The sequence below is a fragment of the Corythoichthys intestinalis genome, chromosome 10 (genome assembly GCF_030265065.1).
Source record: "Corythoichthys intestinalis isolate RoL2023-P3 chromosome 10, ASM3026506v1, whole genome shotgun sequence".
In the NCBI taxonomy this organism is placed as follows: Eukaryota; Metazoa; Chordata; class Actinopteri; order Syngnathiformes; family Syngnathidae; genus Corythoichthys; species Corythoichthys intestinalis.
The window spans coordinates 36,301,951-36,320,746 of record NC_080404.1 but is presented as its reverse complement, the minus strand read 5'-3'; the positions used below and the strand labels follow the sequence as shown (position 1 = coordinate 36,320,746).

At 40.0% G+C, this 18,796-nt stretch overlaps 1 protein-coding gene across 4 annotated transcripts in view; it reads right to left on the bottom strand.

Moving 5' to 3' along the window:
• Positions 1–18,796, bottom strand: part of LOC130922807 (apoptosis-stimulating of p53 protein 2-like) — a 57,444-nt gene that overhangs the window by 11,588 nt on the left and 27,060 nt on the right. The window contains exons 5-14 of one of the 4 annotated variants that reach the window (XM_057847919.1): positions 16,817–16,887; positions 13,295–13,396; positions 11,107–11,281; positions 10,853–11,034; positions 10,609–10,773; positions 8,216–8,263; positions 5,487–5,679; positions 2,546–2,635; positions 2,340–2,464; positions 1,911–2,277 (exon numbers count right to left, since the gene is read on the bottom strand). In XM_057847919.1, the coding sequence (XP_057703902.1) occupies positions 1,911–2,277; positions 2,340–2,464; positions 2,546–2,635; positions 5,487–5,679; positions 8,216–8,263; positions 10,609–10,773; positions 10,853–11,034; positions 11,107–11,281; positions 13,295–13,396; positions 16,817–16,887 (1,518 nt within the window). The remainder of the gene's footprint in view (positions 1–1,910; positions 2,278–2,339; positions 2,465–2,545; positions 2,636–5,486; positions 5,680–8,215; positions 8,264–10,608; positions 10,774–10,852; positions 11,035–11,106; positions 11,282–13,294; positions 13,397–16,816; positions 16,888–18,796) is intronic. The other 3 variants (XM_057847920.1, XM_057847921.1, XM_057847922.1) reach the window with 3 other exon arrangements.

Sequence of the window (18,796 nt, the reverse complement as noted above, 5' to 3'; positions counted from 1 at the left end):
AAATGGATCATATTACTGTAAGTCTAGTGGAACATGTGATTCACTGTTTAGTAGAGGTGTGCGAAATTTCTGATTCTTAGATTATTCGTGATTCGGCCGTGCAAGATTCGAGATCGATTCACAAACATCCAAATTCCGATTATTGAAATATGTCAAGTAAAGCGGAACTAAAACACAGTCAGCGCGGTCTTCGGGACGCAATGCAATGCTCAACTCACGGCTTTAGCTCAACTCATGCCGCTGGATAAAAAACACAAAAATACCAGACTGCTGCTGACAGCCGCTACAAACTACGTCAACATCGTTTTACTGTAGATAATAGATGTATGTATAGAGAACTAGATTCAAGATGACAGACTCGACGGCGTTAGCAACATTGAAGGATTGAAAATTAGTTGCGTTAGTAAACAGCCGCCATCTTAAAGCAGGAGACTTCCCTAGTAGGCTGTTGTGAACCTTCCAAGCGAACCTAATTAACTTTTTATCTAAAATACTCCTAAATCAGCAAAATCATGACTTGGATCTATCTTCAAAACAGTTTTAAAACTTTCACATGTCGAAAGTAGACAGAAGGGAAATTATGGAATAACGGGAGCAATTTTAACAACTTTAACAGTTGATTTGCAAAATTAAATGAATTGAATGTAGTTTAAAGCTGCTGATACAGAATGGGGACTTGAGTATTTTATTTACTGTTTTAAAATGTTAACTTGATACTGAAATAGTCGTTTATTTAAACCTGAGAGGCTTTTTATAAAATTTTTGTAACTAATGCACGAAACAAAATCATCTAATAGCTTGGGGGCTTGTGGGATTTTCCACTGAGGTTGTATGTGTGTTTTGCTTTTTTAAGACAGTTTACAATATTATTTGCACGTTTTACTGACTGACGATGCCATTTCTGTTTGTTATTTATAATGTTTTGTGTTTGTCACTGAATAAACAGGTCAGTTTCTTGTTACCAACCGTTGTGTGTTATTCAAATTCACCTAATTCAGCTGGCTAGTTGCTATCAAGAGTACTAAAACCTTTTTCAACATGATCCTGACAACTAAGTAAGGAGGCTAAATAACTTTAAACTTTAACACATGCTCAGATAGGCCGGTATTGGTATCGGCCAGTATCGGATCGGAAGTGCAAAAACCTGGATCGGGACATCCCTAACTGTAATAGTCGTTTATTTAAGCCTGAGAGGCTTTTTTGTACAATTTTTGTAAATAACTTTTTGTAACTAACGTACGAAACATTGAAAGCAGCTAATAGCTAATGGGGGGTTTGTGGATGTTATCAATAATCGATTTATAATCGAATCGTTGCCTCTGAATCATAATCGAATCGTTAGTTGTCCAAAGATTCCCACCCCTACTGTTTAGGGTAACAATGGTTGTGTGTAAAACCGCTGTACAAATAAAAGGTATTATTATTGCACGAATTTCAAATGTTTTAAATATGTTTAATGAAACAAATGCTCCCACAGTTACAAGAGACAGAAATAAAACATTGCAAAAATAAATGTAAATGTCATCTGAACCGTTATATTACAGATTGAATTTGGTCAATACATAAAAAATTTAGACAAGATAGAACCTGGTATTTTAGGGGGGAATCCGGACTTATTTGGTGGTATTTAAAAATATATTTTCAAGCATTCTTTTCATAGTTTAAGGTTTAGACTCAGGACAAGTACATTGAGTTAGAAACATGTTTTAGCATATCGTTTGTGGTTTATTCAAAATGTGGAGCGTGGGGTGAAAAATGTCCTCCAATTCTGGAATGGCCTTTTAGCGTCATTTATGAAAATTGACATCCAATACATTTGAACTAGGAGGGGTTGGCAGCCTCTCAGTCAAAATGGATTGGACGTATATTGCTGTCACTGGCACTGAATGAGCGAATTGGGACATGCTTACCACTGACAAAGCCGTTGCTGCGACTCTGAGCTCTACTGAGAGCACCATGGATGCCGACTTGTTGGGTGTACATGGAGTAAATGGAGCTGGTAGCGAGGGTCTGTGGCTTGGAGGAAGGCAGCTCGGGGGTGAAGGGTCGCACCGTGGCTGCGGGCGGAGGGTCCTGCTTGGGAGGCAAGGGAAGCGTCTGGCTCTGGGAGGCGGGGAGAAGGGTGTGGCTTTGGCCCGACTGGGGATGGCTGCTGTGGGGTTTAGTTTTAGGGAAGGTGCCTGTGTTGAGACCCGCTTTGCCGTATGGGATGATATTTGGGCCTTTCGGTTTGGTGGGAACTGGCGGTGGCACCTTGACTAGAACCTTTGGAGCAGACTAAGAGAACAAGAACGTTAAACACATGATATCAACTTTATGATATTTGTGTATCGTCTCACCTGAGCATCCCTGACCAAGTCGTCACTGCTCTGGTTTTTGCGGAGTGAGGTGGCGGGAACCTCAGTTGGTTCAAACATGGAAAATGGACGCACCTTCTTGTCCCTCTTGGGCTCAGAGTCATCTACTTGAATATGCATTCAATAGTCATTCTTTTAAAATCATTCAAAGGCGTCTCACTAATTTGTCCAAGTATATTTTTTGTTACCTTGGTCTTTGTGTGAATGAGATGTCATTCGTGGGAGTGTTGAAGAAGCTGGACCATGACCGTTGAACTCCAGTTTAGATGAATGGTTCCCTTAAGAAAAGCAGAAGATGAATATATATTTTTTTAAAATCAGAATTTCCATTAATACAATCCGAGAGTTCACTTCTAAACTAAATACACATTAAACTGTGTATAATGCAGTACTTCTCAAATAGGGGGGCGCAGAGCAAAGCCAGGGGTGGCGCATGTGAGCTCTGGGAACATGTTTTTTTTTTTGCCGTACTAGAATAAAGTGCACTTGCACATCCACTCAGTGGGTGGCAGTGGCGCGCTCATTTTCAGAGTGCACGCAGTATTTTTTAACTAAGCAAGAGCACACAGAAAAGAGATATGAAGAAGAGCTGTGCGCCGTTTTCGAAAGCAGTTTTCCGACCGGACTCACGCAGCGACCCACTGTCTTCTCTGGTTCTCAAGTGTCCGCCCGAGAAGTGCCATTTTCGGCTTGGGATCGTCACGACGACCGCCCTCACCTACGGCTCTCCCTCAGCCGCCGAGAATGTGCTTTTTTCGGGCCGTTTGCCTTTTGGCTTTGACACTTAATACAGTGGGAGAAGCGGAAAAAACATTGTTTACTGTGTCTAAAAATAATTATAGCGGACAGCCGGAAGCCAGATCAATTAAGACGCCACTTAAAGACATTAGACCCCAGTCTCATTGATAAGCCGCTTGATTGTTTTTCAGTGAAAACGTGGCGAGTATTGCCAACAAATCGTCCCGCTTTGTCCGTGTTATATCAGTAAACCAATGAGCACTGTTAGCATGCTCAGTGCTAAATAACCCCACACCTTTGCAAATGAGGTGATACTGTGAGCAGCGAAAATAAAAACCGTCCAAACCTTCTGTCCTAAGACACTCTTCCTTTTTTCCAAAGACATTTTTTCTTCTTCTATTCAGTTTTGTTTTTTCGGTCAAATTTTATGGCATATTGTCTTCATGAGTTAATGTTTCTAATCAATTTGATTTTTAAAAAAAAATATTATTATTTACTGATTATATTACATTTTATTTTTCAGTATCAAATGGTCCAAAATTTACCTTGAGTGTATTTTTACAATTTGGATGTGACTTTTTTTAAATTCAGGCAAATTGATGCGCGTTAAGTCTTTTCTGTTACAAACAAAACATTGTTAATAAAGTTATACTTTATTCTAAGTTCATTTATATTACAATTTTTTCTTTAGTAGAAAAAAGGACACAATGTTAGGCAGATGCGTACTTATAATAATAATTTTATAGACAAATGATACTATTTACAGTGGCGGCAGAGAATTAGGGGGGGAGGGGGGCGCTAAAAATGGCCTCTTCCTTGGGGGGGCGTACCAGAAAATAATTGAGAAGCACTGGTATAATGTGATCCACAAAGAATTCCACTGAGCAAGTATCGGGAAAATCTCCAAAACAGTCGTCAAAAGCCAATCACAAAACAAGATCACACGATAAAAGTCACTCGCAAAAACCAGAGAGAAAGAAGCACACTGGCAACAACAATTGGTTATACCTTTTCTCTTGGCCCGAAGCCCTTTTAGAGGCTCAAGCAAGAAGGTGACCTCTGAGGAAGATGCATTCGAATAAAAACAAAAAACAAATTTTACATAAAATAAAAATAGTTTTCAAATCGAGATCTTTATAGACATGCAAAAAAAAAATGGCTGTCGAGGGAGAAAACATGTCATCCGTGCACTTGGATGCCTCCTCCTTTGAAAACGTCAAGGCAATGACTAACAAATGGCAATTCATTTTGGGCCTTCAAATTCCAGAGCAACTGATGCATGAACATGTCAGCAAAATAATATATATTTCTAATTACCGGGGGATCTCAAAGAGCATTTAATTTCTCCAGTTTTACACGGCAGACATGGTGGAAGTGTCTTTCACTGCAAAATAGCGAGGAAATGATACAAAAGCTTTTTGAAAGCTATTGTAGCTCCAGAATAAACACGGCAAACCAGGAGGTCCACATGCTACCTTCTGAGCTCAGCGTGACGTCGCGAGTAGCTGGGGTGTCACACCTTTCTGCTCCTGCTGGGGGCAGTGTATGCAGTCTTGTCAATTGTTAAAAGTTGGTCTTAGTTCGTCTAAATTGCTGACACTTTGCAGAAGGGCTCTGACGGACAGGTTTTTATTTTTTCAGTGCTTAATAGTGAAAAGAAAAATGTAAATAAAAGTCATTATTTATATATATATTTATATGTTTCATAGTATTTAACCCCTTCACACCAGAGCATGCTGCTGAAAGACATGACGTGTTCACGTCTTTACCAATAAATACACTGAATTTAGTTGCTATTGCCACTTCTGGGAGATGATTGGATGAAACGTTACCCATCGAAATCAAATCATGAGGTTTGGCACGCCCTCTTGCTATTTTTGGCTCTTTGAAAATGGCTGACTAAAGGCAAATTCAAAAAGGATAACGTAAAGTGCTCATTTCTCAATAAAAAAACGTTAACATTAAAAATAACCAATAAAACCATGAAACATCCCCGACCAAAAAAAAGCACTTTGTTCTGGTGTCTGAATAGAGTAAAAATCAGCGCAGATATTATTTTTTTGCCCAGCAGAAAAAATGCAGGTCTGTTAAGGGTTTGTTAATTGCCAACTCATTGATGTCCAAGTCATTGAAACTTTCAGTGCAATTGACCGTGCTAGAGGCCCAATTCATTTTGACTGGGAGGGGCTGCAACGATCAGTCAACTCTACCAGCTAAGAAGGACTGGTCTTCTAGCTCCGTCAACGGTAGCCAACAAGTGCCCTTTGAAGGTTTAACAAACTCTTGATAATGAGCAGCTTGGATTAAAAACTCTACTCTGACTTCTTCCAAATGCGGCTGTGACAGATAGAAATGAGACGAGACGGGACGCAGCGGTCTGTTCTTGCTCACCTGTTCCGGGCTTGCTGTGCAAATCGTGCGTAGGCAAGGTGGAGGTGCCGTCGGGGTAAGCCGGTTTCACAAGCAGTTCGGTTCTGCCCGGGCCACCACGGGGCAGGGTGGATGACTGGATGTACGGTCCAACCGCCGCCACACGAGATGGACCACCTGACTGTTGTAAGCTGGCTGGGCCATCAGACGGCAACTGGGGAAAATTAGAATTTTAATTCAGCATTCAGACATCCTATATGAAATGGCAAAGTGCCCAAAAATATTTTAGACCCCAACAGAGTAGTTCGGATTCTTTGGAGGAAGATGTGGCGCATGCTGATGTTGACTGAAATCATATGTTTTGCAAAAATTGTAAACAATGCATGGACTGAAAAAACAAACAAACAAACAAACAAAACAAAAAAAAAAAACGCAAAATGGGGGTGGAGCTTTTTTTACATGTTGTTCAAAAAGTACACCTTTGTCCTTGTACCTTGACTTCTGAGCTCCCTAAATTATGAATTTAACAACCCATTGTCTATTTTCTTATGAGCCAAAATTTGAGGTAAGAGAAGACTTGAAGGTAATATATCAACTCCACTTTTTAACTTACTACTGCGTGGACGTGCGTGGACCTGCACAGGTCACCCAGAGTGTTCTGGTCGAACACTCTCGTTTGAGAGGAAGAAAAGGCGCTTTTTGGGGCAGTCTCAGTTAAAATGTCAGGGCTCTGTGGACTCATCAAACCATTGGTGGAGCACGCATGTAGTGGAATAGTATTTTAAAGGCTATAAAGGTGCTTTAAAACACTACAGCAAGTAACTGTATAAGGATATCAGCCCATTATTTGGACACAAATCCATCCAAAAAAACTGACAGAAAACGCTTAATAATGAAATTAAATCCTAATTATTCTTCCATTCTCAGCTGCTTTAGCCCTGCACATTAAAAACAAATCTCCAAACAGAGAATGAGCTGCAGAATTTTGCAGTCTGCTAGCACGCTATTCTAGATTAGGCTTTCTATGCTCTTGTTGCCGTGTGACTGTTAAGTCATTCTGTTAACATGTACTAGCTACCGCAGCACTAGAGAGAGAGACATCATCATCAACTTTGGTTTTTAATCTCACAATCAGAATTCCTCATGTATTGTTTTGGGTGGAATGACTTTGAGTCGTAAAAGGATGGCGTGCCCTCTCCGGGTCGGGGATGAGATCCTGCCCCAAGTGGAGGAGTTCAAGTATTTTGGGGTCTTGTTCACGAGTGAAGGTAGGAGCGAGCAGGAGATCGACAGGCGGATCGGTGCAGCTTCTGCAGTGATGCGGCCTCTGCACCGTTCTGTAGTGATGAAAAAGGAGCTGGGCCGAAAGGCGAAGCTCTCGATTTACCAGTGGATCTACGTTCCTACCCTCACTTATGGTCACGAGCTGTGGGTCGTGACCGAAAGAAGATGATCCCGGATACAAGCGGCCGAAATGAGTTTCCTCCGCAGGGTGTCCAGGCTCGCCCTTAGAGACAGGGTGAGAAGCTCGGTCATCCGGGAGGGACTCGGGTGTCGAGCCGCTACTCCTCGGCGTTGAGAGGAGCCAGTTGAGGTGGCTCGGGCATCTGGTTTGGATGCCTCTTGGACGCCCACTTGGAGAGGTGTCCCGGGCATGTCACACCGGGAGGAGGTCCTGGGAAAGACCCAGGATACGCTGGAGAGACCATGTCTCTCAGTTGGCCTGGGAACGCCTTGGGATCCCACCCGAGGAGCTGGTTGAAGTGGTAGGGGAGAGGAAGTCTGGCCTTCCTTGCTAAAGCTGCTGCCCCCGTGACCCAACCCCGTATTAAGTGGTCGATGATGAATGGATGGATGAAATGATGATGAAATAGTAGAAAACAGCCAGATTTGAGTGCCAAATTCGTTTTCTTCATGTAAAATTACAGGGGTTGGACAAAATAATGGAAACACCTTAAAAAATCAATAAAAACTAATTTGATATGGTGCAGGTCCACCTTTTGCGGCAGTTACAGCCTCAATTAACTTGTGAGTTGCTTCCAAAGGAATTTTAAGCCATTCTTCAGTTGGAATATCCTCTAACTTTTTTAGAGACGATGGCGGTGGAAAGCGACGTCTTAATTGAATCTCTAAAACTGACCATAAACGCTTAATAAAGTTGAGATTTGGGGATTGGGCCGGCCATAAGAGATGTTTAACTTCATTAGAATGTTCTTCATGCCATTCTTTAACAATTATGTTCAATGATTATGATTCCAAAATGTTAGGTGTATCCATTATGCTCACCATTTCATAGCACCTTTAAGGTACGTTGCACTCAAGCGGCGCAATAAATTAAATGTAGAAATTACATTTAATTTCGTTTTTGTGTGGCCTTGAAAAAATTCATGAAATTCATTTTCCCCGAGTATAAATTGCCTTGCAAACTGTCAATAACCACTTGAATTCACTTAAAAATTCGCTCTTGTGAAAATCTTGTTTGTATTTCAAGAAACCTTGTGTGCCTTGAATATATTCCTGTAAATTCTACAAAAAGACTTCCACTTTCAATCAGAGAATTCGTAGACCTTCAAAGTGTGGACACACAACATGTTATACCCTCAATGAATAACAACATGCAATGCACCTGAAAAGTGGAGTGAAGTGACACAGTACACCTATTAAAATCCTGTTTTAAGAGCCAATACACGATGTGCCAAGTCAAACTGAGGAAAATAAATAAGAGATCTTCCTACGCTAATTTGGATTACCTGAAGATGTGTGTCTTTGGGAGCTCTCTCTTTACTGGGATAGCCATTCTTGGGAAAACAAAAGCACAAACATGCAACAGCAGTTCAAAAAAAGCAAATACCGCCGCTCTTTGTACTTCCAAAGAAGTAATACCCCCAATTTCAGGTTCTGCTGATCTCTCTGACTCATGGAGGAACACGAACTTAAGTGAGCAGTGTGCGTGTGTGTATGGTTAGATGTCAGCCAGACTCTTGTTGTTGAGTTTGAGGAGAGAGCGGTTTAGGATGGCGCGCGCTTTTGTGCCTATGTGAAAAAGGCTGGCTCATTGCGATTCTGGGCAGGGTGGATGAGCTACCACCTCGCGAGAACCTTTAAGGGACCTCCAACCACAATGTCTAATTATGTGGCCCTTTTCATCCTTCTACTTTGAATTTATATTAAGTGTGTCTCGAATATACCATTTCGTCTTTCATTGCCAACTCTCCCAGTTCCAATGAATTGGACATCTATCGCCGTCAATGGCAACAAGTGTGTAAATCTTCCAACTTTAAGCTATTACTTTGTGCAATGCGTCTATAAACGTGTCACTTTTTCGCTCCACAATAGAGATGTAACTCTAATGGCGTACCGCACGCATGCTATTTTTAGACCGTGACGTCACATCGTAAAGCGGAAGTGGGACATTATAGGCCCGCCCTCGCATAGAAACCATGTTAATTCCGCTACTTTTCTCCGGTAATCTTTAAAAAACGAACACACCGATCACACATTGCTTTTTTGGAACTTGTAGAAACGACTCTAGACATTACGACATATGAAGGATGTTTTCTTCTTACGTTTCCTGAAACCAAAGACTGAAGAATGAATCAACTTGCGCGGACTTTTAACGGCAGCTCGGTGAATTAATTCACATTTCATATGCAGTAAACATTTTGTTGGGTTGGCATGGTCTTTCAGAGGACAAAGAGATAAGCCATTTTGATATTTTTAACTTATTTTTAGCGTGACGTTGTGCCGTGCTGCTTCTGTCTGACAATGAATGACCTGGAAAGTATTAAAATAGTAGGCTATCTGACTGCCACTGTTGCCTTTTCTGTTGTTAAACCCCCCCCCCCCCCCCCCCCAAAAAAAACACCTTTAGTAAGGGGGAAGTGTACATAAATTATAGAATTAAGATTAGTTATCAATGAAAAAAAAAATAAAAGTGTTCGTTGGCTGTCACTGAGTAGCATTTGCGATCGCTCCACAAAACAAACAATATAAATTATCCCCAGAAACGGTCAGAGACGTAGGACAACCAGAGGATACGGCTGGTGGTAAAGGGTAGCTTTTTGAAACAGGAGAATGTTATTGTCAGTTGCGTAAGAAAAAGGTGTCGATAAACAAGCTAAGGCTATGCTTAGGTTGGCTCGTTTTTTTCCCCGTCTTTTTCAGCCCTCGACACTCAAGCCATCTCTTTAACTGAACATTTTTATTTTCTTCCACATCTTTGTCAGTGAATTTGGCACCAGGGACATCATTTTCAGAGAGAATTGGTAGGTTTAGCTCTGTAAACATCTCCTTCGTACACGATTTCCATTCATTTACTATTGGGGACAAGCTCCTGTTTGTCCCCCACTTAGCAACAGTAGCTAACGTCATGAATTTTAATGAGCGGAAGTGACGAGTTGCTTGCGGTACGCCATTAACCCTCCTGGTACGTCAATGATCGATGTGGGTGTTCATTAAAATAACAGACCTCATAGTCATCCAAAAAACAAAAACAAAAAAAACAAAAAAATTAAAAAATGACTTCGCCACAAAATTTGTACTACCTATCCAGTCATTAAGTTGTGCAACAGCTTCTAATTTCTGCTTATGCTACACAACTGTTACCTGAATTGATTTCATGCTAAACAGCTGACAAAATCAATTACAAATTATGAATAAACACTGTACTAAGCAAAAAATCCTAAAACGTATTTACTTTTTAAGACTTGAGCTCATTTAACTTGTTTTAACGTGTTAATTTCTCACTATATTTTCCATGAGAAGAAGACAAAAAAAAAAAAAAAGAAAGAAAAACCCTGCTGATTTCGCTTTTTACTGTTGCAAGCCTGAGAAGATAACATCTCTGACACTATGGCTTGTTTGCAACATCAGCAAGGCACTCGCCTATTACAGGAGTTGTTTTCCTCCAAATGGGTCTCAACATATTGCTTGCTTAATTGCTTTTGAAAGAAAAGCAATGTTCCATCTTCATATTGTGATTCAACATGGGCTTGTCTGCTATTGTGCAGCATTTAAATGGAGTTGTGTGGGCAAAGGTTTTAGTAGAAAACCAACCACTAGAGGGTTCTAAATCAGGGCCTTTCCGAGAAGTGGTCTTGAGCTTAGTAGTAAATTGGCTTTGCGTCATGAGTGTGATTCTTACAGGCACGTTCTCCTTCTGCTGCAGCGCCGCTTTTTTCTTCCACAGCCGATCGCGCAACTCGCTGATCCTCTTGTCCATGGCGGCCGCCTCCAAGTTGCGCTTATTCAGGTTCTCACGTTGCTGTTGTAGTTTTGAGTTTTGGTCTTGGTTGAGCTTGTTCCTCAACTGGCAAGACACAAACACATCCAATCTCAATAAAATCAGGTCAAAGCTTAGTTTTCAAATTTTCTTCCCAAGCGCACACCTGTAGCTCCTTGTAGAGGCGGTCCAGTTCAGCCACAGAGCTCTGGTTGTCGTGGAAGTTGTCCACCTTGCCACTTTTGAGCAAGTCTAGCTGTCGGCTGAGCTCCTCCACCTTGGACGCCGCCATCACTAGCTCTCTTTGCTTCTGCTGGAAGAGGTTGTTCATCTGCTCGATTTCCTCCACTGCACACAAAAGTAGGTCAGTGGAGGGCGAGAGAACAAAGTATTACACGTCCACTGGCTACGGGAGCTCACCGAGTTTGCCGTTGCTTAGGCGTTTCTGCTCCACTTGGCCCTTGAGGGCTCGGACCTTCTTAAGACGGCCTTCCTGGTTTTCTATGTTGTCGCGGAGGCGCTGGAGCTTCTCCTGCTCAGACACCTGCTGCTGATGACGCTGCTCCTGCTGCTTTAGGTAGCGCAATCTCTGCTCCTGGTGGAGCAAGCACAAGAAATGATTGGACACTTGTACTTGAATTACGAAAGCAAACATAAATGAAAAAATAAAAATGTTGTGTCCTTAGAAAACCTTTTATTGTCCTTATTTCGATTGCCTGGTATTCTGTTATTAGCTCAAGCTAATAACAAACATTTTTTCCACGAATCATCCTCGTGTGAGCACAAAATAAGAATATTTACCAGAATCAGGGGGTGCTTACATCTCTACCATCATGACATGAAACGTGACGGGAACAGGCTTTATGACAGTTTGAGGCCATGTGTGTTGATGGTAATTCCTGTTTGTCGACATCAACATGCTTCGAGTTACTCTCATTCCTTTGCTTATGCACAGGTTCATACAAATAATGAGTTGGGGGGAGGTAGTTGCATGTCAGTCTGTAATATGGCCACACAAATTGTTTTGATAGATAATTACCAAATTTTTGTGATGATTAGTCTCATCAGCTGATTCAGCTCACATATAAAGTCATTTTATTTTACTCTTATACGACTCTGGGTTTAACATTTTTGCTGGAAACGTGCATTGGAGTTCAAAAATTTGCGCTGAGAAATAGTGAAACTGAGAATATAGGGATCCCATGATGTACAGTAAAAGACGATGAGCCGCAATTAAATTCCTTTATTTTTCCCTAAAATTGAACTAAAAACTAAAAAGTTACTGTCCATCACCCTTATTGTCATTGTATTTTTGCTGAATTCTTGTTGTGCCTTTAATGCTTGAATTATGATTTTTTTTATTAACCCTTCCAAGGCACTCATTGAATTGGCTGCTATTCACGGAGCTAGATGTCCAATCCATTGATTTATAGTTACTGTATAAATAAAAAAAATAAAATAAAAAAAACTACGATAAAAATATAGCAGTAATTACTAATAGAGTATTAAATTAAATAAATTTTTAAAAATTGCCTCATGATAGCAAATAAATGAAAAATAAAAACCCATTTACAATGCATTGGACGGGACTAAAAGTCACATTTATTTTGTATCTCATTGGTCAGGAAGCTACATATAAGGCTGCAGCTATGGATTATTTTAGTAGTCGATTCATCTATCAACTAGTTAGTTCAAATAATCGCGTAATCGAATTAGGAACATTTATTGTGTTGCAGAATCAATTTTATGAGTTGTAAAACAAAGGCTTGCTAAGATTGCACTTTCAAAAGAGCATTGAATGTGAATACAAAATTGAATTTCCAAGTGTTTTGTGTAACTATGAAGAATTGCCCCTTCATTTAAAAAAATAAATTTAATTAGTTAGAAATTTTAATAAATCTAAATACCTGAGCTTAGCCTCAAACGGTATTAAAATAAGTAAATGAGGATCTAAGTACGACAAAAGAACAATTGGCTAACTTGCATAGCAAAAGTCAGCTAGCTTAAATGCTATAAAATGCTAACTTTTTTTTTTTAAATCATTGCTTTCAAACACTAACACCCTTCAAAAAAAACTTGCTAAATACACCTACAAACCAAATTACAAATGCATAAAAAAACTTGACCTTCATGGCCGTTACACAGTCCTGCACTGCTAATGTAAGATCCCTTTATACTGTATTCCCAAACTGCAATGTTACAGCACTTCAACTCAACAACGGCCTCTTTGTCAGTCATTTTTTTCTTTTCAATTTTCATAACATGTACACAGCCTTTTACTCATAGTTTTGAGTTATCGTCAACGCGACATGACCTAATTATCTTCATTTTTTTTCCCACTACCAGGCTTCATTTCATCTGCTTTCACTGTTCCTCCAGTTTGAAACAATTCATCTGCATGGATTCATCCCACCTGTCAACCACAATTTATCTTTAGATCTTCATTTTCTTTTTTTACCCCTAGCCCTCCTTTAATCTTCTTTCGCTGTTCCACCAGCCACTCACTGTTACTTTTATCACCACTAGCACTTAAGATCTTCATCCTCCATATCCAATCATCTGTACCAGTCTGGGCTATCATCTCCATTCTCTCATGCTGAGTTTGTACCTTGGAAGCGAGAAGTTGCTGTTGGGATTCAATCTGCTGCTGCTGCCTGGCTGCCATCTCTTGGAGCTCGGACAAAGTCATGTCCATCCTGGGTGTGGACATCTGGACAAAATTAGCAGAAAAGAATTGTCATTCTTGTTCGTCTTCAGCAATGTAACTTTTGCCACGAACGTATGACAAGAAAAATGTGTTTTCGAATTAGAAAACAAAGTTAAGCCGACTTTGGAGGTTGAGTGCCAGAACAAGCGAGTCTTTGTAGACTCGGCCCAGTTTAATTTGCATATATATCCGGGATTAATTAGTTCCCTCGTTGCGTGGTATAGAGGAACCACGGACTGGGTCACATACTTTACATTAATGTGATGTGCTTCACACACACAAAAGGAAGTCATCAAAGATCTAATCAGGCGTTGAAGCCAATGTGGTTTTAATGACGGATGAAAACTGAGGGTTCAGTGTTTTCTACTGTCTAATAACACACTTTTACTTCAGTGAATGACCATGTTTCTGTGTTTATGGTGATAGACGTCTAATACACTTTGTTGTGGGAAGGCTGGCAGCGAATGATTGCTGCCAACCCTCCCAGTCAAAATTGATTTAAGGGCTATCAGTGTCAATGGCAGCCAATGAACTAAAAATAAAGGTGCAACCATCGATCGGTTGATTAATTTCATGAATTTTGGAGGACTGGTGATTGGTTCCCATCTTATCTGCGTCAGTTAGCCATATTAGGCTACTAGCATTTGGTCGCGAACATTAGCGGTTCGTAATATAGGCACTTGTTAGTTTTTTTTTTATACTTTGACAACCCCAACATAATGTTTACGATTGTAAGGTCTGTCGCTCTTTGATATTTTCATATGGGAAGATGTGAAATTTGTACTAAGATTCCATATAGTCACCGTGTGGTAATGTTTTGCGGCCGCTAGATGGCACCCAGGTCTTTGAGTTCTGAATGAATTCAGTCAGATAATACCTGTTCAGTAAAAGCTCATATTTGGCTCAAATTAAAACTGATCCAGCATTCAAAAGTAATAAAGAAAGACTTAGAGACCTTTTAGTAGTTTTATTCATCATAAAATATATATATCAATATCCTTTAACTTTTTGATTTTCTTATGGTGAAGCATAATACTTCTGCATTTCATCTAGGGGTGGACAAAATCCATTTTTTGAAACCGATATCGATAACTTAAGGCCGATACTGATATGATCACTGATAATAAATATATAATTTTAAAATATATTCACCTGAGTTTTTGAACACCTGAAGGTCAAAAATACAAGTGGTGGATTCATCATAAATTTGCCCTTTACCTAACCAAATTTTTCATGATGACATACCGTATTTTTCGGACTATAAGTCGCATTTTTTTTTTTTTTTTTCATAGTTTAGCTGGGGGTGCGACTTACACTCAGGAGCGACTTATGTGTGAAATTATTAACACATTATTGTATCCTTTCACATGTTATTTTGGTGTTTTTGAGTGACACTGATGGTTTGGTAAACTTGTTAGCATGTTCTTAATGCTACAGTTATCTGAATAACTCTTAATAGCGATGTTACATTATCATACTGGCCACTTTCGCATTTCGTTGTTCATGCATCATGTAATATTTTCATACTGTACACTTATTCAGCATGTTGTTCTCTATGGTATTCTTATTTTAAATTGCCTTTCAAGATGACATCTGTTCTTTATGTTGGATTTTATCAAGTAAATTTCCCCCCAAAATGCGACTTATACTCAGGTGCGACATATATGTTTTTCTCCTCTTCGTTGGGCGTTTTATGGCTGGTGCGACTTATACTCCGGTGCGACTTATAGTCCGAAAAAATACGGTAAACATTATTATAGTGAACAGCGTTGACTTCAAATAAAGTTCCCATATTTATTTTTTCAAATAAATATAATTTGAGTCAATCACAATCATTCAGTAAGTCAGTGTCATTGAAGATGTGTTCCCCTGAACAATGAGCACTGAACTGAAATAACACACACCCAACAGGTGTTGTGCTTTGTCAGCAGATAAAACATATGGTGCAAAAGGAGAGTAGACTGTTGTGGTCTTGGTCTAGCCATCTAAAGTCTGTCACTAAATCTTCTTATTACCACCTAAAAAATATAGCCAGAATTAAGGGGCTTCTGACTCAACAAGACATGGAAAAACTTATGCATGCATTCATTTTCAGCAGATTGGACTATTGCAACGGTATATTTACAGGTTTTGATAAAAAAAATCAGTCAGGAAGCTGCAGCTAGTACAGAATGCTGCAGCCAGAGTCCTCACCAATACAAGGAAACTGGACCACAATACACCGGTTTTGAAATTGTTACACTGGCTTCCAGTGAGTCGAAGGATAGACTATAAAATACTACTGCTTGTCTACAAAACACTTAATGGCCTTGGACCAAAATACATGTTTGATTTGTTAGATTCCTATGAAACATCTAGACCCCTAAGGTCGTCTGGAACTGGTCTCCTGTATGTTCTAAGAACAAGAACCAAGCAGGGTGAGGCAGCATTTAGTTACTATTCTCCTCACCTCTGGAACAAGTACCCGAAGGTCTGAAGTATGCTCAAAATGTTAGCTCCTTTAAATCAGGGCTAAAAATGCTTTTGTTTAGCACTGCATATCAATAACTGTCTATTTCATTCAATTTGCTTTCTATTCTTATCTCCATCGCGGATTTCAATTATTAGAAGTAGTAGTAGTATTTGTTTTATTTTTTTATTTTTTATTTATTCTATTTGTGATTAAATGCAATTTTTATGTATTTTATTCCCTATTTCGATTCTTTTTTTTTTTTTTTTACATACTATTGATTCTAATGTGATTTTTATGATCTTCATGTGATGTAAAGCACTTTGAATTGCCTTGTGTTGAATTGTGCTATATAAATAAATTTGCCTTGCCTATGAAACAACTTTCTTAACCTGGCAATTATAGGACAGCAAGCCTATCAATAACCAAAAAGCCTCTCAATAACTTTTAAACATAACACTGTAAAATGCAAACATTTGCTAATTGCCATAGGAAAGTTCATCACTCAGTGATGGAAAAATGCGGCCTCTCGAACAGTAACAAAACTTTGAATACTGGCAAAACGGGTGAAATCCAACGCACACATCCCAATCCACCGACACCGTGCCAAAAATATTATCGGGGCTATTAATAATGTTATCGGATTTATTGGGATGACATCATTATTCCTATTATCGTGCACCTTCAATTTTATCTTTTGGTAAAAGGAAATTAGAATTTAGTCATCCAGAAAGAAAAGTTAATTTTTTTCAATTCTGTGCAAGTGCAGTTAAAAAAAACAAACTTCACAGGTTATTGTTTTACAATAAAAGAAGACTGATTCGGATATTAGAGGTGTATGTTGTTGTTTATGAGGGGAAAAAAAGGATCAGCAAAAATTTAAATTGGCAGGTCAGGCTTTTCAGAAATCTTTGATCGGCCAGGAAATTGTGATTGGTGCACCTCTAATTAAAAAGCTTGGATCAGTCACTCACCCCATTCTCCATCCTTCTGTCTGGGGGTCCCTTTACTCCATTTCTCTTCGAGTCTGAGTCTCTGGACCCTCCTAAGTCAGCAACATGGCAGATCATTCGGTCAGACATTATTTAAAAACAAAAGCACAAAATATTAATAATCGCAATGGTTCCCTTTTACAGACAGTAGTGGATAGGCATCAGTGGGAAGCAATACAAAAGAGCAGCTTCCGTTCAGTGAACACACTGCTTCTGAGAAATAACGGGACTCTTTGTGACTGGCAATAATCGGGACTTAACTTCATACATAACTAAGTGCCTGGAGGGAGGGTCCAGCAAGTACACGTTTGCCTCCATGAGGGGTGGGGACGCTACGGACTACAGGAACAGGGTGCTTACATTTTATGTCTTGCAGTGGAGATTCTATAAAGTCTTGCCTTGTGACCAAAGGTATCCAATTAAGTAAGATAAAAAATACTATAGCAAACAAAGTAAAAATGGTTTAAAACTGGATGAATAGTTAAGAAGTAACGGTGTCATGAATCCAGAGGAAAGGTGAGCCAACTGTGGGAAAATAAAAGGGACTAAGATAACAGGAAGAGAAAACAAGCATCTAATCTCTAGGCTAGACTCGTGCTACGAGGGGGTAAAGGGGGCTTAGTTACGCAACTGTTGGCTGAGAGGATCGTACACCACCAAAAATACGCGGGTTTTCTCTGTTCTTAAGGAAAACATAATGCTAACGAACTTAGACAGATTTGACTGCAAGGCCCTGTCTCTATATTAGGCCTCAGATACTGCTATAGGGGTGACTGGGGTTGGTTGTCACATTTTCAGAGAACAGAGAACAAAGCCCGAATTTACAACCAAATAGTGGAGAAAAATAGATTTCTTTGAAATGTTCAGCAGAGCATACTCTGAGAAAATATTAGAGAGACTTTTTAATCAGCCGGGCCGATTAACAGTGCCGATATTTGGAAATTTGACGTATATCAGCATCGGCCTTTTTTTTTTTTTTTTTCTCCAATCTGACCGGCTGATATGGAAAAATCCATTTAAAGCTGGGTTATTTCAACTCGAATGCAGTCGCGCCTGTCTCTCCTGCACTAGTATTCACCCCGTCCCCGTGGTTTAATGATAAATGGAGCTACACTTGTATTGCGCCTTTCTTTTTAAGGCCCTCAAAGAGCTTCAGGCTACGTCTACACTAGGACAGATAATTTTCTTCAGGGTATTTTTGTACCTGTCCACACTTACGTTTAAGGTGCGTTTAACATCTGCATCTGCAGCCCATCTTCTTTTCTCTTGAAAAATTCCACTGGCTTTCCCACAAGCGTCGGATGCTTGGTCTCTAGGTGCCGCTTTAGTTTTGATGGCTTAAGTGCTTCATTAGACAGCGTTAACCCACACTCCACACACTGGGCTCTCGGCACTGCCTCGCTACCTCCGTTTACGAAGCCGTACTTAATGAAGTCGGGATTGTACTTGCGCAAAAATTTACTTTTTGGCGGGGGTTTGTCTTCATTTTTTCGTTTTAAATATTTCTCCATCTTGTTTGTTTACAGCTAGCTGAGTGACTTCTCCTTATTTATGGAGCTGGTTAAAGTAACAACTGACTGATACATTAGCGCCACTACATGGTCGGGAGTTGTTATTGCGGCCCACACGTACAAAACAGATTTTTTTTGTGGCCCACTAGGTGGCGCTCGGGGCCCAAGTTTGGGCCGCGGCCCTATGGTTAAGAATCACTGTTCTAGACTGTCATTATTTTGTGATCACTGTTTTTTTCGCGATCACAATTGAACGCATCTCCCAGCAGCGAGAGTGAAGGGAGAGCACGCTCTGCTTTAACGAGCAGTCGCAGAGTTGTGATTGAAATGAGCCTGACATCGTTACTTGGGATGTTACAATGGATGCTCAGTTGCGCTCTCACCACTTGGAAAAAAACAAAACAAATAAAAGCATATGGTGTGGCGCTGCGTAAATTTGCTGGAAGCCGCA